This window comes from Oryzias melastigma, linkage group LG21, assembly GCF_002922805.2.
Source record: "Oryzias melastigma strain HK-1 linkage group LG21, ASM292280v2, whole genome shotgun sequence".
Classification (NCBI taxonomy): Eukaryota; Metazoa; Chordata; class Actinopteri; order Beloniformes; family Adrianichthyidae; genus Oryzias; species Oryzias melastigma.
This window is the reverse complement of record NC_050532.1, coordinates 10,759,878-10,783,628: the sequence shown is the minus strand read 5'-3', so window position 1 is coordinate 10,783,628 and position 23,751 is coordinate 10,759,878. Positions and strand designations below refer to the sequence as shown.

The 23,751-nt window shown below is 36.8% G+C and overlaps 3 protein-coding genes across 4 annotated transcripts in view; 2 read left to right on the top strand and 1 right to left on the bottom strand.

Annotated features, from left to right (window-relative positions):
* Positions 1-27: 27 nt before the first annotated feature.
* Positions 28-10,484, bottom strand: usp37 (ubiquitin specific peptidase 37). Its single transcript, XM_024287141.2, has 24 exons — positions 10,329-10,484; positions 9,260-9,471; positions 8,256-8,406; positions 7,511-7,599; positions 7,322-7,437; positions 7,157-7,234; positions 6,936-7,024; positions 6,677-6,770; positions 6,373-6,528; positions 6,144-6,275; positions 5,911-6,034; positions 5,122-5,357; positions 4,887-5,004; positions 4,706-4,785; positions 4,405-4,569; positions 3,835-3,888; positions 3,396-3,543; positions 3,101-3,317; positions 2,856-3,022; positions 2,526-2,586; positions 2,110-2,225; positions 1,555-1,624; positions 1,167-1,305; positions 28-500 (listed from the first exon to the last, which is right to left on the bottom strand). Exons 2-24 carry the CDS (start codon positions 9,431-9,433, stop codon positions 413-415), a joined length of 2,862 nt encoding a protein of 953 aa, XP_024142909.1. The 5' UTR covers positions 9,434-9,471; positions 10,329-10,484; the 3' UTR covers positions 28-412.
* A 57-nt stretch (positions 10,485-10,541) lies between these two features.
* Positions 10,542-14,209, top strand: cnot9 (CCR4-NOT transcription complex subunit 9). The gene is made up of 8 exons (XM_024287144.2): positions 10,542-10,917; positions 11,405-11,590; positions 11,715-11,830; positions 12,199-12,308; positions 12,432-12,541; positions 12,720-12,818; positions 12,902-12,993; positions 13,483-14,209. The coding sequence occupies exons 1-8, from the start codon at positions 10,900-10,902 to the stop codon at positions 13,649-13,651; spliced, it is 900 nt and encodes a 299-aa protein (XP_024142912.1). The 5' UTR covers positions 10,542-10,899; the 3' UTR covers positions 13,652-14,209.
* Positions 14,210-14,334: 125 nt separating this feature from the next.
* plcd4b (phospholipase C, delta 4b) overlaps positions 14,335-23,751 on the top strand; it is an 18,447-nt gene continuing 9,030 nt past the window's right edge. The window contains exons 1-6 of one of the 2 annotated variants that reach the window (XM_024286499.2): positions 14,335-17,150; positions 19,359-19,410; positions 20,068-20,226; positions 22,026-22,254; positions 22,455-22,584; positions 22,762-22,993. In XM_024286499.2, coding sequence (XP_024142267.1) covers positions 19,392-19,410; positions 20,068-20,226; positions 22,026-22,254; positions 22,455-22,584; positions 22,762-22,993 — 769 coding nt within the window. In that variant the 5' untranslated portion in view covers positions 14,335-17,150; positions 19,359-19,391. Of the gene's footprint in view, positions 17,151-19,355; positions 19,411-20,067; positions 20,227-22,025; positions 22,255-22,454; positions 22,585-22,761; positions 22,994-23,751 lie in introns of both variants that reach the window. The other variant, XM_024286498.2, reaches the window with a different exon arrangement.

The window sequence follows — 23,751 nt, the reverse complement described above, 5'->3', positions numbered from 1 at the left end:
ACAACAACCGCCTAAAACGAGAACAGCTTATACTCCCAACATAGAATATATCTTTATTCAGATTATATGTGAAATAAAGGATCTCCAAACAATTCACGCAGCACCAGTACCATCTGGTGAAGGATTTCTTTTTGTGTCTATTTAAAGAAATGTGCTGATAAACAAACAAAAAAACTTGATGGGGAAAGAAACGTTGGGCCCCAAAAATCACAGAGCTGAACATAGATGAACTTGAACTTCAGTTGTGGTTTTGTTTTAGCTTTGTCTTTACAACCGACACCTGCAGTGAGATGAACAGGTACAGATGAAAGCCAGTAGAGGAACAAAGAAAACGCTCAAAGGTGATGATGGAGGATCAGTAGTACAGATGGTTGTTGGGGTTCATCAAGACGACCCAGCTTTGGAAGCGAGCTCACAGGGGCTGCAGGACATTCCTCACTGCCTCCGAGGCTCCGCCGGCCCCGGATCGCTCCATCTCCGACAGCTGCTCAAATACATCTCTGAGGAGACAAAGGTCACATGGGAGGGTTCGTCTGAAAGCCACTACTGGATGTGTCGAGTCTGAAGTTAAACTTACTATTTGATTTACAGATGTTTCATGTTAAAGACCCACTCAAATGAAAATCCTGTTTTGGGTGTTATAATTGAGGACATGCATAAAGAATTTAAGAGTAATTAAAATGGTTGGATCAGGAGCAGACAAAAAGCTGCAGTTTGTGACGAAGTAACTGGAATGGGCTGGCCGATGTCTTTCTTTTCTGCTCCAATTCAGTTGCATCCTTTTGCGGACAAATAGATCCATAAACATGTTTATTTTCCCCATCTGACTCAAAACTGTACGAGTGTACGGCTCCAATATTGCTCGCTGTTTTTTTTTTTTGCTAGGCTAATGTGGTGCTACAAGCTAGTGGGAGAGAGTGTAAACAAAGGATTTTTAGAAAATTAGCCAAGGCTAAACTCTGTGCCAACAGTCCTGCAACCCAGAAGCCAATTTCTAATGAGCTCCTTTTATTTATTTTTATTTTATTTAACCTTTATTTATCCAGGCTGGACAGATTAAGAACCACGTTCTTATTTACAACTATGTCCTGGCCATATTTTCACCCCATACTTGTCCAGTTATCAGTTTCATTAGAACATTATTGCTTCAGGACACAAAACCTCACCTGTGCATGTAGAAAAAGATGTATCCACTGCGGTCCCGGTCTCGTTGGACCGCGGCTTCCTGTGTACGCGAGACGTCCAGGTCGTTGTAGGTCAGCCACGACTGTTTCTTCATGTCGTAGACGTCACTGATGTAATGTCCTGGATACAAACATAAAAGCATTCAAATGAGGAAACAAAGTGTGATGTAAAACACTCGTGCACAGGCTGACATCTTCTACTTAGATTCTATTATTTTTCTTTATGTTTAAGTTGACAAACTTAAATAAATATATATATATATATATATATATATATATATAAACATGTCTAAATAAATATGTTATCTTTTTAATTATTTTTCCAATGTTTAAGTTGTTTGTAAATCAGAACTTAGAAGCTAAAACTCACCAGAGGACGAGCTGCTGCCGATGTGACTGACGACACTGATCAGCCTGTAGGAGTTGGCCAGGTCTCCAGTCTTTAAATGAAAGGTCATAAAAAGACAATTATTTAACTCAAGTATACAAACATTCTCAGCAAATACATACAAGTTACACAAAAGTCTTCATCTATAGACAGAAGTCAGCAATCAGATCACTCAACATCATCTTAAACAGTCATTTAGGGCTAAATGAAAGAACAGAACACTGAATAAATGCCAACTATTTAGTTATATTTTAGTTTCAACAATTCAATTATATTAAGAAAATAATTTAATGTAAAACTAGAACACCGCCTCATTACTTATCTTTATGTAACAAAAGCTTTCCAATAAACACTTCATTTCTCAATGTATGAAGATTTAAATATATAAAATATGCAGAATAAATGAGAGGTTAATAGTTTAAACCACCTGGAGTTTGAATGTAGAAAATAGTTAACGCAAAATTGTTTTTAAATGCAATTGTAAGCTTAAAAGAGGTTTGAGCAACACTTCAGCTCAGTGTTTAGGACATGAGGTACCTCAGCGTTCCTCTTGAGGTTCTCTGCTTCAGCTTCAGTGTACTCCATGTCCAGCACATCCTCGTTTCCAGAATCTTCATCTGAACACAGCAGCTCAGGCAGAGAATTGTTAAACTCTGTAGTTGGAGAAGAGAAGCAACACAGTTGACTTTTTACACAGCTGTTACTTTCTTTTTAGGACGTTTTTGAAGTCATCTTTATAGTTAATTTAATAAAACATTTGAGTCATGCTAATAATGAAAAAATAATATATGACTGGGGAAAAAAAGTGTTTTAATTACAGGTTTACAAATATAAAGAGAAATCAAAAATATAAAGACAAGGCAAATCTATTTTAGGAACAAAAATCCTAAAATATTGCTGATAGGAATTCATAAAAACATCTGCAAAAAGCATAAACGTTAAAGTGTTTATACCTTGCAAACTGAGCTCAGTCGCCCTCTTCAGATCATCATCTTCTCTCATCTCTTGAGCTTCCTGTATAAGAAAGGAACAACAAAGAGGGAAAAAATAGTTTTATTTACACCCACCAACAAAATGATCTTGATTATAACAATTCATCACCAAGAGGATTTAATGGCTTTCGCAGGAGCTATTTTTAAATCAATGAATTCTTTCCAACAGCTGAATGAGTTCTCTACCAGTGCTGTGAATGTCTGGTGGTTACAATAGTTTACATAATGGGTCTATTCTACTGGGGGCCCATTTTGTGCAGAAGAATTATTTGAAGAGTTTGTTGGTCTCACATGTTCCTGGAGACTCTGGGCCAGTGCCTGCTGCAGCTCCTGCTCCTCTCGCTCCTGATCCAGGTTATACTGCTGCACCCAGTCGAGCTCGCCTTGCTGCTGCACGCTCTCTGGAGTCTGGTTCTCCTTGTTATCATCCATAGTCATGTCCAAGGATCCCAGCACATCTATGCAAAAAGAAAACATTAGTAACCAAACATCGAGCAAAAACAAATAGACACCACCTATACATATATGATGAATACCTGTAGATGGCTTAGTATCCCCTTCAAGCTGATCGGGATGGTAGGCCAGGTCATTAATATCAGCGTCTCCAAACCCTGTGTCTGGGCTGCTTGTTGGCTCATCCTCCATAGGAGGCGGCGCAGAAAGCCTCGCCTCCTGACGGCTCATCTCCAGCACAGCAGCCAGCATTTCGTCATCGTCTATGCCGTTGAAGTCTCCCGACTCCATCGCCCCCCTCTGAAAACCATCATCTGCATCACATCACTAATATAGACAGTGGAACACATTAGGACCTTGGATAAAACATGCACGCACCTCTTCGAGATGACCATCGTGTTCAGACAGGCAACTGCTGAGGCGTCGTTTGCGGCTTACGCTCACCTTCTTGATTAGCTCCTCCTCACAGTCAGAGTCCAAAAGAACACAAGAGCTACTGGAAAAGGCAGCTTTTCCCCCAGCTCTTCTACACAAAGGGACAAAAAGGACATTTCTTTGTGTAAAAATTTTTAGGTCACTGAAAAGGCTTAAAAAATACATCATAAAAGAATAACCAAAAATACATGTCACTATATATAATGTATATGTATGTATAGTATTGTAAAACACATGGATGCCACATCAAACAAAACTATTTATTACATTTCTTATTTTCCAACTATTTTAGTTATTTTCCTGTGCAGAACTCCTGGATAATAAAGTAAAAAAGTTTGTTTGTTTTCTGATAAACTTTATTGACTGTTTGTACAGAACTTACCGATGCGGTGGTGCAGAGGAGTGAACCAATGATGACGTCTTGAGTGTTCTGGACCTTTTAAGAAAATAGGTACATTTTGGTTACACACACATTGTTAGCTGGTGATACACTGATAAATGGGATAAAACAATGGCGAGTGATATTGGATCGACTTTTGACTTTCCCATTTCAGTAGCTGCATCATTATTCTGAGCTTTTTCTATCATCTGGTTTTCTGATCCAACGCAATTTGATTGAAAAAAACTCAGTTTTAATCATTAAATATTTTATATGGGTAGTCTACCATGAAGAATACGATACAAGAACATGTTAAAAACACAAAATGATGATTTAAATTGGAGTAAGAATTTAAAATGTGCACTGAAATGAATTCAGCAAACAGTGAAATATTGTGATGGTCAGATTTGCTGTGATTTGAACTTCCTGTCATACAAAGAGATCCAACAAGATGTGAATGAGGAGTCAAATCACTGTGAACCCCTTAAGTTGACCAAATTTGCTGCTTAGATCAAAAAAAAGAAGAAGAAAACAAATCACCAATAAGTAACAAAGATTATCTTCTCGTCTTACACAGAAGCTGGGAGGCTGCAGCCAAGGCTGACGGGAGGCCTTGTGGATTCAGTGCAATGGGACAGTAGGGTTAGGTATCGCGGGATCACCACCTGCTGGCCCAGCTTGCTGTTCAGGGACAGCTGGGCGTTAAAGCTGTACCGTTTCAGGTGTAGGATGAGCACTCTGTGGGGAGAGAGTGTGTCAACTGGAGTTTCTTGTTTCCCTTATCCTCAGCAGAAAGCTAAAGAGTCAAGATGTTCTTGACTTCTAGTGTTTAACACTAAATGTTGTGCTTGTTGTTGCATGTGAGCGGGGGTACCTGGGTAATTTGCTGAATTTATGTGTCACTGTCGCTGCTTTTCCGTTGCACTTTTCACACGAATATTCAATTTCCTCCATCTGCAAATACAAAATGCTTTCAATAACTTTCAACGTAAATACATTGAGACATTGTTGATAAAAGTCTGAGTAAACTAAGAAAACGTGTTAGAAATATTCACCCTAAAGAAGAGATCCAAAGAGTCTTGAATAGAGCGAAGTGGGATGGTCTTCTTTCTACGTGGCAGGTCGATGGATAAATCATTGAACTGTTCGCGTTTGGTTACCACCTCGCCACAGCTGCAACACAGGACAGGCGTCACAACTCAAATCCTCGCCAGAAGCACCAACACTGATCCAAAAGCCCCACGAGGACACAGGATTGATGAGAAAACCCAAAGAGGGGACAGGCCTCACCCTTTGCAGGTGATTGTGTGCTGCACCTCAAATTCCATGTTGGCCACCACCGGGCAAGTGAAGATGTGGGAGGTGTCTGCCTCTTCGGCGGGCTCTGCCTTGATTGCTGTGGCTTCCTGACCCGGTTCGGACGCCCCGGAGGGGGGCGGCGCTGCCCCATTTGACCAACTCTTGCTAATTTTCTCGACATCATCCTTTAACTGGTCCAGACACTGACTCAGGAACTCGTGTGCATCCTAGAAAACATGCAGCGTAAATGAATAGCGAATGAAAACGCAAAATTGAGATACGTGAGGTTTGTTAAACTAAAATGAGATTCAATCAGTTTATTTTTTTAATGTTCAGTTAAAAAAATAACTTAAAAGGGAAAAAAAAATTAGTTTTATTTTTTACTTCTTTGTTGTATTGATCTGGGTTTCATTCCATCATAAAAAATAAATTTCATCAGCATCATTATAAAGGAAAATCTATTTAGGATTTGAATAAACCCCACTGTAAAAATCTATGTTAAAATTGAATAAGGAATACAAATAATACATAGGAAAGTTGCAAAAGTTTATGTATAGAATAAGACAGTAAAACTACTTTTATGCATTTATATTTTAAAATTTCCAATATTTACCAAGTTGAGCTATTTCAGAAAAATAAATCAGTATCATAAGCTAAATGGTGGCAGTGCTACAAAAAAATATATTCCTGACTACAATTAAATTACTTTACAAAGAAACCTTTACATACTGTTTTCAATGCATTTTCCAAATTGTTTGAATTCTAGCAGAAGAATCTTACATTTTGCACGTTTCCAGAGAAACGCTCAGCCGTGGAAGATATGGCGTTTTTCACTTTTCTCAACAGGTCCTTCTTAGTCTCTGGACAGCCTACATCCTTCTTAATCATAAGGTGGGCAAAACGCCTGCAGGGAATGGAAATTTAACTCAATCAAGACCCTCTCTGAAGACTAACATACAATCATAGAAAACAGCTAAATGATTAGTCAGTTCAAACTATAATGTAAAAAGTACCGTAGCAATGCGTTGATAGGCAAGTTCTTCCAAAACATGCTTTGCTTGAGCAAGTCATTGGAGAAAGAGGGCAGGCTGAAGAGGGATTGCAGTATGGCATTCATGTAGCAGGTGTTTCCCAGATTAGAAAATCTGAAAAATTCAATCATATTAATGGTTGTTTTTACTAAAATAGAAAAAAAAATAATACTTTTTTTTTAATCTGAGCATTTAGTGGAGATCCTCTTACCCTTGCAATGGTGGCTGAGGTTGGGCTAAGGCAGATGGCCTCTGTTTGTTCCAGCCACCGTATTCCAGAGAGGGCCGCACCTTCTTAAAGGGAGTGGAGTGGTTGGGGAGGATGAGACTTCTCTTGGCTGCGGTGGTCTGAGAAGTACTGACAGGCCTATTAATGATAAAATTGTTATATGTTGGTTCAATTTGGGCTTCGAGAGCAAATTTACAAGCTATGCTTTATGTTTTTTTTTCTACAACAAAAACATTTAAATGTGAGTTTTAGTGAGTGAACTGATAGTGAGAAGCCAGATATTCACCTGTCCACAAAGGAGTGGCTCTGACTGTAGTCTTTGGTTACAGATCTGCTGCCATAGAATGAGGTTGGCTGAAGCGGAGATGCTCCCAATGGGCCTACAAGAGTCAAAGTACAAAAAAAGATGCATGTAAAAAATAAAAAAATATTGCTGATTATCAACAAAAATAACTCCTATTGCTTTAACATAAATAGAGAAGACGCTTCAAGAAAGAAGATACTTTACAACAAAGTCTTAGTGATCCGTAGAGATGGCCGTTTACCTGTGCTCCTGTTCTCCTCTGAATGCTTCAGCTTTTCCTTGCAGCTCAGAAGAAACTTCCTGGGTGTTTCTGAAGTTGCCTTGTTGTTGCTACAAACATGAAAAAGAATTTCTAAATGGAAACTCTGACTTTTGAAAGGACACAAATAAAGCAAAAACCAGTTCATATAAACAATATATTCTGAGGATCACGCCATTTTCGACCAACATGACTAGACTCACCTGGAGGAGTCATTTTCCTTGGGGTAGTCTTCATTAAGGTCACTTTCAGAAGTGAGGAGTCTCTTTCTTTTCTCACTTCTGGAATAAATAGTCAAACTTTACCAAATTGAAAAAATAATAATAATTAAAAAAAGTTTTTAAATGCATGATAAAAGCTGATCACACCTGTTTTCCAATAGTCCAATGCGAGTGGGAGTGGCAGCTGCCCTGCTGGGGCTGCTCAGAGGCTTCCTTGGTGTTGTATCTTCGCGGCCCTCAGTGCTCTGTCGCCTCGGTGTTGGCTGAAACAACATTGGCTAAAATGCTGAGTCTGTATGGCAATTTAATCTTCAAAGTCAAAGTTGTTTTGCTCACCTGTCTTTCTCCTGATAGGTTGGTCTCATTTTTCATAGAGCGGTTGCCAAGAACACTTAGATTTGCACTTCCATAGGAGGATTTCAAAACTGCATCAAGAAATAGAGAGGGTCAAGACAAAAGATTAAAATGAGTTACTTTAAGAATAAAGTTTCAGGTTTTAAAGCAAAAACTTTTTTACAAAATTATTTTGAAGAGAGAATAATAGTGTTTGAGTGATTTATTTTTATGATAGATTTCCATTAAAAAAAGACAATCTTTGAAAAAAAAATTAATAATAAAAACACAAAGAATTTGTATTTACAAAAAAAGAAGAAAATAAAATCCACTGAGTAATATTAATTTTAAATGATTTATTCATTTTTTCAAACAAAGTTTAAGATTGTAAAGTTCCTAATTTTTTAATAAAGTTTTTGGCATGAAAGTTTAAAAAGTGGATGAAACCTTTCTGAATCTGTGAATCTAAAAAGCTTAATTAATATTTCGGCAGCAATATTGTTCTGTAAAAAACCCAAATTACATTTAAATCTACTCACTCAAAATGTTCCTTAAGCTAAGAAAAATCATAAACTAGCAATGTGTTCCGTTTAAGAACTCCAAGAAACATTTGCGAGACAGCAATTACTTGGAGTCTTACTTTTGAAATGGTAAAGGTCAGGTTTAGGAGCCAAATATTTGTGTTTATTTCAAAGAATAATTTTACATAAAAATATAAGTTGGTTAAAAAGAGAAGTAGTGTAATTACCAGACTTTCCCTGTTTCAGTTTTTCCAGATATTCCTTCGTCCTCTGAACCAAAGACTGAGGCATCTTATCCAAGTAGATGACAATGTTGTCCTTCAGAGTTAACATGATCCGACTCTGATTCTGAGAAATGTTTTTCACATTATGGTTCAGCTGCAAGACAAAAAAACTTTCTTTAAAAAAAAAGCTGAATGTGACTGAATGCATGTAGATGGATGTCAAAGCATTTCAACAACAATGTCAACTTTTTATCTACTGATTTCCTTATTAACAGACAGGACATTGCTGCCTCATTATCATAGAAAGGATAAAGCAATCCGGGAATAACAACCCATAAAAGTCATATTTACTTCTGCTTTTCTACAATACTAAAGGCTTTATGAAAGACAATGGTGATCTACATATGTCTGCAATTCTGATTGTTTTCTAATTTTAGCCGCAAAGACTAACAGACAACTGTAAGATACTAAAGCACAAGTTGATTCCTCATTCATGGACAAAGATCTTGATTTGTCACGGAAATAGAGATTTGAAATTTTTACTTTGAAGTAATGATGAGGGTTCAGCACATCCAACAGTGAAATATTTACTTTATATTTCTACATTACATACATACACAGTGTTTAACACAACAAAGGTCCAGGAATTTCCTATTGTGAAAGTACATTGTTTTAAGTATGTAAATTATGTGGTAAATTATCTAACTTTTCGTTTATTTATTTTTTTGATGATGTGAAAATACACCCCCTAGTGGCAGACAACATGCAAGGTGTTCACCTAAACATGAAGAAATTAAACTTCCTTCAACAACACATAAAGTACTTCAAATATTTAATTTAGAGAAAACAATAGTATGTGCAGGGAATAAATGACTTTTTCAACATTATTTTAAAAATGGCTAAGTGGGAGTGACTTAAAACACAGTATTTAATCCTGAATATGTTCCACAACATATATTCAGCATTAACAGGCATACAGATAAAATACATTTAAAAACAGAAATTACCTGGAAAGTTTTGGTGGCTCCACCACAGCTGAACCTTAAGCAGAGGTTAACTCTGCTGTCCTTTTCCAAAATCTCAAAGGTTCCTTCTTTCCACTTGGTGCCGCCTAGCTCGATGGTGCTAAAGCGAATCTTGACAGTACTACCACTGGAGAGTTTGGGCACAAAAGTTGACATGGCTTGCTATCCTGATGATGCACTTGAAAGACTTGAATCTGTTTTGTACAAAAGAAGCAAACAGGTGAAAATACAGTCACAATACAGTCTATAATGACAATAACAACTTCACTTTTATGATTGCAGGTACTATTTAACCACAAAATAGACTAAATTGCTTCAATACATAGTTACTAAATGCCACACAACAAGAAAGCAGTATTTTGTACGTAGTTAGCTAAATTGTTTGTTTACTAAACGGATAGCAGCGAGGGGCCATATTGAAAAGCTTAAGAGTATTTGTGGCAGTCATCCACATTTGGCAATAGCCCCTAAACACTTAAAAAGAAGATAAACAAAAATGATTGGCCACTAACTAATGAGATCTTTGTAGATAGCGCGGCAACGGCGGTTTTAGCTAAAAGACTCAACGTAAAGCCTCATAATGCAAGTGACAAGTTAGCATAACAACAGTGTAATAGTTACTGCAACACAAATTTGGGCCACTTTGAAAATGTTGACAAACGGGATATTATCCTGAATTGTCATTTCAACTTTAGTTGTGAACATTTTAAAGTCTGCCTTTAGACAACAAACACTTAAAACTCCAATGCTGCAGATATGAACGAGGAGCAACACATTGCGAGCTGCGTTGTGATGCTCGTGGCGCGGTTCAAAACCAAAGATGAAAACGGTGTGGGGTGGAAAAACGTCTATCAACGAATTAGTTGAGTAACGTGAAGCTAAGCTTGAATGAGAGGCACGTAGTGTTGTTTTTTTGTTTCTTTAAAAAAAACGCTTAAATTGATGGAAGAGGCCGACATTAGCAACACTGCTTCCCAAGCTAGCGGGAGCTAGCTAACAATAATTTGGTGATGAAAACAGTCACATTTCAATGCCATCGTCATTTCATTACCTGTGAAGGACAACGGTCGGATTTCCAATCCTAAAGATTGCAGAACTGACTTTACAAGTCCTTCGAGACCAGAAACAATGTTTAGCCGGCATTCACCTGCTCTTCTGTATGTTTGCTGCAAGTAGAGCAGCACACTACGCCTCACAGCAACGGGCGATGATGGCGGGAATGGGAACATTTACAACGGAAATGATGAACGAGATCCCGTGCCCTCCTCCTCTCGCGATATTTGGCACATTGTTTGTAGCCAAGTTGTCATTTGGAGTGAAAAATCAGACGAGAGATAGAAATTTGTGCCCGTGTAAACCTGCTTTATACATAACTACACCGTGAAAAGTTTGTTTTTGTTTATCAATTTCTTAATGTATTGATTTCGATTGAAGTTATGTGAAGTTACGCATGTGGTGGATTCTATTCGTCAGCGCACTTAGCAACTAGCTAAAGCTAGCAATTCGTAAGCAAAAGTCCATGGTTCTTACAGTGGGATTTAAGGGCCGAGTATCACAAAGAAGAACAAACTAAGGAACTTTCTATTAAAACAACATTTTAAGATCACTCAAAGCTTCCTAAAATGTTGGCAACGGGAGCGGTAAGTATCAAACTAATCGTCTTAACATCTAACCGTGGCGTTCCCTCCATTTTAGCCCACGTTCGTTTGAGGCTTTTTTCACCCAAATTTGACCTTTTTCTTTTTGAAAGCAAACATCTCCTTTATAAATGTGTTTAAATACTGCATAATGTTCATGAAAGCATCGAGGGCAAGGGCTATTGTAGATATGTTCTAGGTTGTCCACTCTGTGGCACTTGTAGTAAGTAAAGGGAAGTTGATTTTGACTGTACTGTAGTGTATTGACGAATTCATAAGATTTTTTTCCCAAAAAAACATTTTACTAATTTAAACTTTCCCACGAATTGTTGCATTTATCTTCGTGATTTGGACTGATTTAGTTTGCACTTTCAAAAGGGGAAAATGAAATGTAGTATGTAAAAATAGTTCTAAGGTAGCCAAATGAGTTTAGGCTCACTTTAGGTTTGTTTCAAGCATTGATTGTGAATGGATTTTCTTTCCATCAAAGGCTGTAACCAACGTCACAGCCCTGGCCCAAGTAGACCGTGAGAAGATTTACCAGTGGATCAACGAGTTGTCCAGCCCAGAGACTCGAGAGAATGCTCTATTGGAGCTCAGCAAGAAGCGAGAATCGGTGCCAGACTTGGCCCCAATGCTCTGGCATTCATGTGGTACCATTGCTGCCCTGTTGCAGGTATCATTACTATTAGTTCACCCCATCATTTGACACAAATCTTCCCATTGGGACTGTTTGTTTATTTGTGCCTCTTATATGGTCTTCATTGTTATAGCGGTGTGTGTTGTGTTCTTTTTTTTAGGAAATAGTAAACATCTATCCATCTATTAACCCACCAACCCTTACAGCCCACCAATCAAACAGAGTGTGTAATGCCCTGGCACTTCTGCAATGTGTTGCCTCACATCCAGAGACACGGTAACAACATAGTTATTTTAACTAAGAAATGTCATTTTTTAGTTTTAGTAATTAAAAAAATACACTGCTCTCAGAAAAATTTTAAGTGGTGATACACCAATTCAATTTATCATTTTTTGAAAATATAACTATTTAGTTAACCTTTTCAGATCTATTGTCGGCCAATTAAAAGTGGTTAAAAAATAATCATATGTATATATTTCTATATATTTATTTATTTATCAAGACCATGGTAATAGTTAGTTGTTTAATAGGCATCTTCATGTTGTTTTCAACCCTCAACTCACTATGATTTAAAAAATACATACTTTACCAAGTTTAATTTATTACAATGATTAATATAATTTTATTTGTTTTGTCCAAACCAGGTCAGCTTTTCTTGCTGCTCACATTCCACTTTTCCTTTACCCTTTTCTGCACACTGTGAGTAAAACGCGTCCATTTGAGTACCTGCGACTCACCAGCCTAGGAGTCATAGGTAATTTCTCCTGCTGAGATAATGTTTTTGTCGATTTTACTTGTAAATTTAAAAAAAGTCTTCTTTTATAAGGAAATGCTGAGATCATTCTGTGATTAGGACAATTTGTGTAATCTTTCATAGGTGCATTGGTCAAAACCGATGAACAAGAGGTGATAAACTTCCTTCTTACAACGGAAATCATCCCACTCTGTCTCCGCATCATGGAATCTGGAAGTGAACTTTCTAAGACGGTAATTGCCAATAAAACAAACGTTTAAAAACTGGAAAAAGGCTGTTTTTATTAAGCATGAATGAAAAAAAGGATTCTGGAGTTGCAGGTTTTGGTTTCCTAAAACACCCTCCCATACATGTATCAGTTGCATGAATGTATATCATGATTCAACTATTGAATTCCTTTTTTTTGCTCAGGTTGCTACTTTTATACTGCAAAAGATCCTGCTGGATGACACTGGGTTGGCTTACATATGTCAGACTTATGAACGTTTTTCCCATGTCGCCATGATTCTTGTAAGTATTTTCTGTTTTTTTGCACCTATGGCATTGTTCTAATAAACATCTATGCAACCAATTTTTTATTATTTTCTGTGCAGGGCAAGATGGTGCTGCAGCTCTCCAAAGAGCCATCGGCTCGTCTGCTGAAACATGTTGTCCGCTGCTATCTCCGCCTCTCTGATAACCTCAGGTAAAACAGTTGTTGTGACTAAATTGGTCATTTTATATTTGTCTTACAGTCCCAGAAAAAAGTATTTCAGAGTAAAAAAAATGTAAAGAGAATTTGATCTTAAGTTTTTGCCACTAGGAGGAGCCATCATCATTTTTAATGCATCTCCACTGGTTAAAACTGCAACAAAAACAGTCATATAGCAACTTAAATTACAATTTCTAATAATGCTTTTAATATCAGATTGATTTGTTTTTAATTCATCATGTATAGTTAAAATAGAATTCAAGGACAATAAAAATAAGAAAAGAAGGATAACAGTTGTCTGAGTTAAACTCAAGCGATTAAAGATTCATGATCTGCATTTTTTTTCTCTCTTAGAGCTTTTATGAATGAAAGCACTGCTCTATAAACAAATGTTTAATTTGTGATTGGCTTTTATGAACTTTGAATATGAAAATCTGGTTCTGGTCATACACGGATTTATGTCATCTAGTCTTTTCTTCTCAGAGCCAGAGAGGCCCTTCGTCAGTGTCTACCAGACCAGCTAAAGGACAATACCTTTGCACAGGTGCTGAAGGACGACACCACCACCAAGCGCTGGCTCGCACAACTAGTTAAGAACTTGCAGGAAGGTCAAGTTACCGATGCTAGAGGCATCCCACTTGCTCCACAGTGATGGAGCTTCAATCCACAGTGAGGGGGTGTGGTTCCACAATGGACACAAAAGGACTCACTGGGTGTTTTTTGCCAAATTTGGTGCTAAAACTATGCACCGGAGAGGCTTAAAAGGAGAGAGAACTTTTTTTTTTTTTTGGCTTTAGTTAATTTGTTTTTCTGATGTTGTTGTCAAAACTGTACACTTTTATAAAAACCTCCAAAATCAGGTTTTCACGCCTGACTCTCCTTTGGACACATTACTTCATTCTGATTAAGCGACTGGCTCAAATATTGACTGAGACTCTTTATTTCCTTTCTATCCTTTTCTTTTGTCAGCTTTTTGTCAAATGTTGAGGTGGACTGTCTTGCATTTAAAGAACAACTTTGGAACTTCAGCTTTAAATTTTACTGAAAGAATCGACAAACAAAAGTTTGGAAAGTTCATTCATATGTCACATTTTTATCAAACAGCATTTTTCTGAAACTGTTCTTAAATCCGATGCTGGCACTCGTCTTTTTGTTGTTGCAACTTCGTTTTCTGTAACTTCCCAATAAAGGCTGTTTTTTGCTTCTAAAATGAAGATTTTAATTTGCATTAGTTCAGTCATACATGCATATCTGTCTTAATAGTAAGCAGGAAGTCATAAATATTCTACATTAAGTGTTTGTTCAGGCATCCCAGTTATTATCTGATATTTTGTATATTTACAGGTACAGTTTTTGATACGTTTGTAAAAAAATGTATTAATTTGTTTGAAAGAACATTAAGATTTTTCCAGAGGATTATCAAACTCAGGATGTTTTGCACAATGAGAAATGCAATTAGAGGAACTCCTCCCTCTAGTCTTGGAAAGACTGTAAATCCCAAGTGGCTCATTTTTTTTTTTAAAGGATATTTATCTGGATGGATTATGGGATAAACTGGAAGAAAAGGCAACTTTTTTTCTTTAAATATTCCTGTCAAGATCTTTCAAAACCAAAATATAACGGACTTTTATTGTACAGTCATATAAATGATTCTTAGAAAGCAATCATGGAAATATTTATTGATAATTGATTAAGCATCTGTCTATTTAAGGGGTCTATTGTTTTTGCATTATAAAGGCTTCAGTTGTTGACAACAGAACATTAATTCTTCAGTTGTATAATGTCTGCTCTAATAATCCTTAAATAGTTTCTCATACTCTAAGCATAGGTAATCATTTAAACACTTTCTTTGTGTTTTTAAATCAGTTGATTAATTTTCAAAGACCTGCTATCTTTCAGGGAATAGTTTCTTTAAATCATTGCACAAGTTCTGCAACAACAGCTGGGTGAGTGTGTACTAGATCCACCATCCTACACAAGAAGAGTCACATTCATGTGTTTAAATCTTCAATATGGTTTCATCAAACCAAACTAAAGACTTCCAAAGATCACCTACATGTTGCCAATCTTAAAATATACCATAGTCTGCCTACATTTTTGTGATTTTATTGGATGAAAGTTGTCATAAGACTCTTCTAAGATGAACCGAGCACCAAGGTTGGTTCATCAGAATAAGCAAAAAAAAGTCAGTTTTGACCATTAATGGGTTTGTTTTAACAATAATGCACGGTAGCATTCATCTAAAAAGCAACCTAACCTCTCTCTTTTTGGTTTAATGATGACTTCTCTAAATCCCTTTAATCACATTTTTAAGAACCTTAAATTTAACAAAATGAAATCATTCATAAATTTGATCACCTTAGAATATGTACAGAAACTGTGGCTCATCTCTCCTCAGTGTGTCCTCTTACCTCTCAGCTCTACTCGCTCCACTAATGAACCTTCATTTCCCTTTACCGGTCCATTAACAGATTGTTGTCCACATGGGCTCCATTAGCCACATGGAGTCAGAAATAAATCATGCATCATGGATTTACCTGCGCTCAAGCCTTCCATTTGAGAGAAAATCGGATCCCAGAGGGAAAAGTTTCCTAAGTATCCACTACCTGTTTTTGTATACTCTTCATGAGCTGTGCCTAAAGTTATTACATGAGAGGGAGTACTTCGTGGATGGAAATTGTGCATTAGCTGGACTGTGTCTAGAAAGTCTAAAGCACCATTTCCATTTTTAAGCTGTTTGTTTTCCTGGATTGTACTGCACTTTACAGGAATATAGTAAAATGTTAATTCAAAATGTCTGACTGTAAAAGCAGCTGCCGATGTATTTAATATTTAATCTCTTCTCTGATTTTTACATATTAAAGCTATTAATTAAGCATTTTAGCCAAAACTATTTTATTTGGGCTTGATGTGATTGTTGTGGTACATGTTCTTTTATGGTTTGTGAGATTTTGGTCTTTTATGTTTTTATCGTCTGAAGATTTTGTCTTTTATGTTTTTATCTTCAGAAGTTTTCGTTTTTTAACTTGTGAAGCACCTTCTGATGTGAAAGGTACTACATAAATAAAACTTACTTACTTAACCATGTAAACCCACTACATCAATTCAGATTTTCTGGATTTAGAATGTTTTAAACCCATTTGATGAAATCCGCAAAACAAATCCTGTTATTTTCAATTAGATTCTTCATTTTGATATGTTGTTTGATTTGTTAAGTTTTTGCTCACAACAATGTTAGCTTAAGATGAAAAAACACTAACGAGTGTTCAGGACAAAAAAAAAACACCTTATCTACCCACTGTCTCAAATTTGATACACGCATTTAACTGGGTTATAAAGACAGAATTTTTAACAAATTTTACATCCTTTCAAAACACAAAGTAGTCATTTTAAAAAGTGAATAATAATAGACGAGTCATTCTCATCATAAAGTTAAGAAAATTAGCAAAACTTTTCCTGCCAGAAGTGTTTTTGAGATTTCACAGAAGAAAAGCCCTTCTACTGCCCCTAGTGGAATGATGATGAAATACAATGCAGAAAACAGACTAAGTTACATTAAAAATTTGTTTCAAGGAACTGTTAACTGTTTAATTATCAGAAAAAGGGGCACTGGAAAGTAGGGTGGCTGTCAGGCACAGATTTTATTTAGCATTGATTGATGACTAACCCTGCTGGCTTGGATCTGCCCACATTATCATATTACTTGTAGTGCTGAGTCTCTGAGTTCTGCAGAGCATCAGTGAAATGAGTGTATACAGGCAGAGGGAGCCAAATCAGACTGAGGGGAGGGACCTCAGCATATGCAGTGAAAGTTCTCCGGATGGAGGTGTGAAGGGGCAACGGGACAGGAAAAAAGGCTGGTCAGGAGGATAAGGAGTGGCGGTGGACATGGACGACAGCGGTGCTTGGTGAATCAGCTTTCTCTGATGCGGTGCTGAGACTGGAGGCAGCAGGAGGGAGGGGCAAGGTTAGGCCAGCTCTGCCTTCTGACGCTTGCGCTCTGAAAGACTCACAGCTGCCTGCCAGCCAAGGTTTCTGAGTGCAGAGCCAGATTTCCGTGCAGCACACATCTCCTTGGTGCTCTTGAGTTTTCTTTTCCCTGAAGAACAATTGTAAAACCATCAATTTCTCCTGTGAGATCAACACTTTTGGTGAGTATCATTTTAATATTTCATCATACTGAAGCAGAGACAGTTATTTATCTGACTCATTCTTTGTTTCTTCAGCTGCAGAGTAAGCTGAAGCAATGCCTTCATGGCTCACATTTCTGCATCTGGTTCTCATTTACTTGGAGCTATCTAACCTCCAGCTGCCGAACCTTTAAGTTATAAAGGCTTGCTTTTTTTTTTTTTTTTTTCCTCCTCACTTGTTTGTCACATTTTCCCCACATGAGCCGTTATCAGGACACACATTTCACTACTGTGTGGAACAAAGTTAGGATGCATCAAACAAAATGACAAGTTTTCATGGAAATGTTATTCTCTGCTCTCCTGGATGTTCTCTGAGTCATCCCTTTATGCCTAAATAAACTTGACAGTAAACTCCCTGATGAAGTGGCCATGTGTTAGTCATTGCTCCCCTAAAAGTGATTCAGTTTGACCATTTACACTTCAAGCTTCATGCTGATGATTTTTGTTGTAGCTAAAAAACTGAGACAACATAAAAAATATATATTTTAATCGACTAAACACAGCAAAAATACAGGTAGTGGAGCAACTAGGAGTGGAAAACAATTCTCACTTTCATGAGCGAAAGTGCAGGACTGTAAAATGGGGAGTGTTAGTCAAGCTGTGGTGGGAACTTTCACGAACTTGCCAAGGGAAGCCGACGCACAGAGAAAAAAATCACAATGAAAGGAAAGGATAGTTATTACACAGGAACACAGCTATAACAACTGCAGAAAAGCTTCACTTCCCTGAGGTTTTGATCTGTGGTTATCAATGCACAACAGAGACATAAAAAAGGACGTTCAGTTGGTTTTTATTTCCTTTCATTCTGAAGCCTGCTGAGCATCGAGCGTGTCTATTACTGACACACTTAAGCATATGCGTACGTGATTTTAACATATTCTTGTCAACTAGTCTTTTAATTGCAGATCTGATTTTAGTGCCAACGCCTTTACTGATGTGTCAAAATATTAGTCAGAATTCTGATTTCAAGCTAAATTATTTAGATTTTGACTTTCTGGTGGCACTGAGATCATTAAAGTCAGTTAAGCGCTGCTGTGTTTTATTTTCGTGTTGTTCACCTTTCAGGATATCCCATTAGGGGTCACCACAGCAAATCAGCATTCACCAATCCACACATTAGTTTGGCAGATTTTAAATCCTCACACAACCCTTTAGTTTCACCAGGTTTGGGGCCTGTCCAGGGAGACTAAGACTTGGTCCCCCCTGCTGAGGGTCTTCCCTAAGGACCCACAATGGAGAAAGCTCTTTGTGCCTCATGGGAAATGAACCCCGGTTTTTCATGTGCCAGTCCTCTATGCAGCCTACTAAGCCATTCAGCCATTCTCTGTGTTCCATCTTTCATATTTACTTTTTTCTAACATGTATTGGTAATTTTATTTGTTTTCAAAATGCTTTAAGAATTAAATTCCTGCAGCCATGTTGCTTTCAGAGCATGAACATTTTTATTACTTAAAATCAAATTAAAGGAGGGAATTCAAAGTACTTGTGTCAATAAAAACCTTAAGAAAAAAAAATCATGCATTTGATTGGGATAAGTCAGTCCTGATTTAAGGCCCGCTTTATTGATTTCTGCAGACCTTTGAGTGCACACGTTTCCTAGGTCAGCAAATAAGATCCAGCTTCTCCGACAGACTTGAGGAATAAATCGTTTAAGATGTAAAAGTGACGCCAAGCTCCTTGAAAATTCTCAGATTTTAAGCTCAATAACTGTCTCCTGTACTGCATTGGCTCAGGGACCAAAAACGTGATACTGTTATTTTTTTTTTACACTTTTTCTTTTAAGAACAAAGGACTATTTACACTCCAACACGGGAAAGGTCCGATTCCTAACACAATTTCTACATTACATCCATATACCAGCAGGAAAGTCCAGGGTGCAGTGAAGCAAGGAGCCTCACTGACAACGGCCCTCAGTGTTCCTTACTGTGAAGTACTAAAAAAAAACAGTTCTGTGCTGAAGAGACACAAAGCTGGAGTGAGGTTTTGTAACCACTGTGTGAAAGACAGCAGAAATGCCTGGAGCAAGCAAAGATCAATGCAAGTTTTTGTTATTAGTGTATCTTAGATATGAAGGTTAGAAAGTTTGTTTTGTTGTATTAAAAAAATGATGTTTGGATTCAGATAGAAACATGTTGAGTGAATCACTAACATCTGTTTCTCTTATAGCAGTAAGTTTCCACTGGCATATGTGAGGGCACAGAGATGAATCCTGAAAGTTTAAGTGAGTACACGTTCTTTATTCACAACGAATAATGATTAGGCTTGTTTATAGACACATTTTAACCATGTAAAGCCCACAAAATCAAAGAATCGACAAACATTTTTAGAACTAAGATCTTTTTTTACATCCTTCGATTAAATCCACAAAAATATTGTTTTAAATGGGATATATAGCATTGATTATGATTTGTTGGGTGATTTGGTTTTGCTCTCAACAATGTTAAAATGAAATTATGTTGCCATGAGTGTTCAGGGAAATATCAGCGTATTTACCCACCGTCTCAAATTTGATCCACACATTTTTAACATGGTTTAACGGTGTTATAAATAATTAATAATCAACAAATGTTGCATTTTTCAATACAGAAATTGGTATTTGAAAAAACGAATGAGTTATTCTCACAATAAAGTTAATTAAATTAGCTATTTTTTTACTATAAAATAGTGTTTTTGAGATTTCATGGAGGCACCCTTAGTGGTAGGATGATGAACTACAGGGCAGAAAAGTTTGGATCATGCTGATAATGGGATTATTGTATCAACATGATACAAATGGTTATATAGGGTTAAGTTGATGTTCCATCTCTGCAGTTTTGATGAATGATGTTGTTGCATTTCTGACTGACCTGTAAACATATATACATGTGTATGAAAACAGCCATTCAAGATGATCCGGATATAAAACGGATGATGGCAGGATCAACCCTGAGAAAAGTTAAGTCCCGGTCCTGGAAGAAGCAGCGGCATTTCCGCCTGTTAGAGGATGGCCTCACGATCTGGTACAAGTCAAAATGGGCTGGGAAAGGACACTCAACCTGTGAGTCTGAAAGCATTTGCTATTAAAATTATAAACTTTCTAAATATTACAGTGAAAATTAAAATTTGACTTTTTTTCCAACATTTCAAAATTCACAGTATTTAAATTTTTTTAATCATTTTCTTTTTTTTTTTATAGGCCTATAATTGTAAACACAGAAAAAAATAAGTACAAAAGCATAAACAAAGCACATTTAGAAAGTTTTTAGAATAATTAGAGAGTTCTTTAGAGAGTTCTCTTTCTTCTTTCTTTTGAACATTATAGGGTTAATAGTTTAAAACTATTTAAAATTGTTTTTTAATTCAAAAATGAACCTAACAAACCAGTTTGTGTCAAAAAAATATAATAATAAAATATAAAAAAATTGCAAAACCATATTTACCAGTAACATATTGGAAATCATTTTACGTATCATTGCAATAAAAGAAGGAACAACAGTGATTATCACTGATGTCATTTAGTTGCTGTAGTTTTTCCAATTAAGACTGACAGTTGAGACAATTAGGTCAAAGATTTTTGTTAGACCACCATCCATGAGACAAAAAAGCCTTGTAGAAATACGAAAAAAAAAATTACCCCATTGGCGGATATTCTTTAAAAAAGGAGGTAAGAATAATCATTTTAATAAAAATATTATAGTGACTAATATATGTTTCCTCAAACTAATATTTTACTATTGAAAATATTTCTAAATGAGATTATTTAATTTCCAAGACCCCCCCCCTCCCACACACACATTTTTTCTTGAAATAAGAATATTATTACTCTCTTAAGTTTCAGTTTTTTTAGTGTGTAGCAATCCTAAAAGATCTTTGGAAAGTCAAAGGAACATTTTAGCTATCATTAAAAAAAAAAAATCAGGAAAATTTTGTTCATCCAGGAGTTTGTGTTTAGAAACTAGGATTTCTGCGGCTGCTGAAACTTTGAAGTTATGCGGTTTTCTCTGCAGTAAGGACAACTGAAAATTCTGCTACCATCCAACACATTGTTTTTCTCCTAAAGGTCAAAGTTTTATGTAGAGGTCTAGTATACATATATAAACTGCGGCCCTGCTAGATTGTCTTTAGTAGTTGCTAAATTCTTTTATGTTTTGATTTGTGTGGAAGAAAACCAAAGAATACAGAATGCTATGAAAGTAGCTTAAGGAAAAATTTCTATAGCTGCCAATGGGAGAAAAGGGTTGCTCACAGTGGGAAGAAAAGTTCTCATCCAGTCATATTTTTTAAGCAGTTGAATCATGACTTTAAAAGGCTTATCCCGGTACAATGGATCCTGGGATGAACTGATACAGGATTATAGATTAAAAGATTACAGAGAATCAGTCTATTGCTTTTCCCACCCAATCCTCCCAAAATCCACAAATTCAATGAACAGAAAACTAATGCCATATGACAATTCCCATATGCAGACAGCAAATGTCGTCAATCAGAAATTAAGTTCAGACAAAAACACTAGACAAATCGAGATGCAGGACGCCAAAACAACAAGGTCAAGAGGAAGAGGCTCATAAAATAATGATGATGACACCAATGATAGCAGATGGAACAGGAGACTTGCACGGCGCCAGACAGCAGGCAGGCAGGCATATGTTAAAGTGGATTCACAGGTTAAGGCTGAGTGGAAATAAATGTAAATATCTTAAATCAAACAGCAGCTTTGACAGTGATCTCTATGTGCTGAGGTGATCCGATTGAAGATTTCTGATGTTTATTTTAAGAACAAATATTTCATGGCTATTGACTACATGTGATGCACTTTAAGTAGTTTTCCATCTGTGATGTGTTTCTGTCTCGTCCCAGTCTCAGTGACGGAGGTGGAAGCGGTCCGCGAAGGCCATCAGTCAGAAATCCTGCTGAGCACCGCCGAGGAGTTTCCTGCTGACCTCTGCTTCACTCTGGTGTTTCACGGTCGCCAAGGCAACCTGGACCTCGTGGCCGAGTCTTCGGAGGAGGCCCAGGCCTGGATTCAGGGAGTCCGCAAGCTAATTCATAAAGCTCAAACCATGGATGAGCAGGAGAGGCTGGACCAGTATCCTCACAGTGTTAGGGATTCCTCCAAAACAGCTGTGTTTATTCTTCGGTTACCTAACCGGACATCCAGCTTCAGTACATAGCTCTCAGCAGCTTGGTTATTTATTTTTTTACTCTATAGATTTGAAGAAAGCTGCTAAATAGATTTTCATTTAATAAAACTGATCAAAACTGGAGTTTTCCTCAGCGTGGTCTCAGATGGGTCCGGGACTGGTTTCAGAAAGCCGACAAAAACAAAGACGGGAAGATGAATTTTAAAGAGGTGAAAAAGTTGCTGAAGATGATGAACGTGGAGATGAATGAAGACCACGCTTACCACCTCTTTAAAGTAATCTAAAGATAAGCAAGCGTCATTCACGCCATTCTTTTTAAAATAGTGATTTAATTTCTTGATTAACTCACATAAAAGCATTTTATAATAACAAACATGATATGATGCAGATTTTAACAAATGCAACATAAGTCAAATTTATGTATTTATTTTTTTTATTCTTTGTTTCCACAGATGGCTGATAAGTCACAAAGTGACTCTTTGGAAATTGAGCAGTTTGTTCACTTCTATAAAATCCTGACCCAGAGAGACGAGGTATGGAAGGTCTTCCAGGATTATTCTGGAGATGGAGAGAAGTTGATGCTGGAGGAGCTGGAAAATTTTCTGCGAACAGAGCAGCAGGAGGAAGAGCAAAGCGCCCAGCATGCCAAGCAGCTGATTGACAGCTACGAGCCGTCTGAGACAGGTGCTGGTGGAGACACTGTAACCTCATCTGACAAAAAAAGTCTTTCTCACTATATTCATTGTTTATTTAGTAACAGGAACAAGTGTAAGCTTAGCTAAACATTATGATTATTGTTATTATAAAAACAGATAAAGCTTGAGATGCTATTTTGAAGGTGTGTTTTAGGGCAGTAATGTTGATCTGGAAAGGATTCAAATGAAAATACATTTAATTATTTTTTATCGCCTGGTTTGTCAGTGTGAGAGCAAAGAAACCAACCCTTTCACAATATGAAAAAGATGATTAAAACTAAAACTGAACATTTGGAAGGGGAAGAAAAATCAATAAACTAAGTAAAAATCAGTGTTAGGTTGGACAAGAAAAAATACAAATAAACATGTTTTTACAGGAAGTAAAATTATAAAAGGTAGAACCGCAAAAACACAAAACAATGTTTTTTCAGGAACCATCCTCTTTCTGCCTCCCGCTGTGATGAGTGCTGCAAACTATTTAACTTGTATTACTTGCTTCCCCACATCTGACTTTCATTTGTTCTGTTAACATCATCAAAAACCTGAAAAACAGAAATTTCACTGTTGTTCTGATGACTGGATACATCCTGTAAAATATTAACAGTAATATATTATTATGAAGAAGGATAAAATAAGTCAACTATTTTTGAGCAACGATTTTAGAGGAAGGCTATTTAAAATAGAAACTCCTAACAAACAAACTCCTATGCAACCTAGATAATAACATTTCAATTCCAACAACCAAAT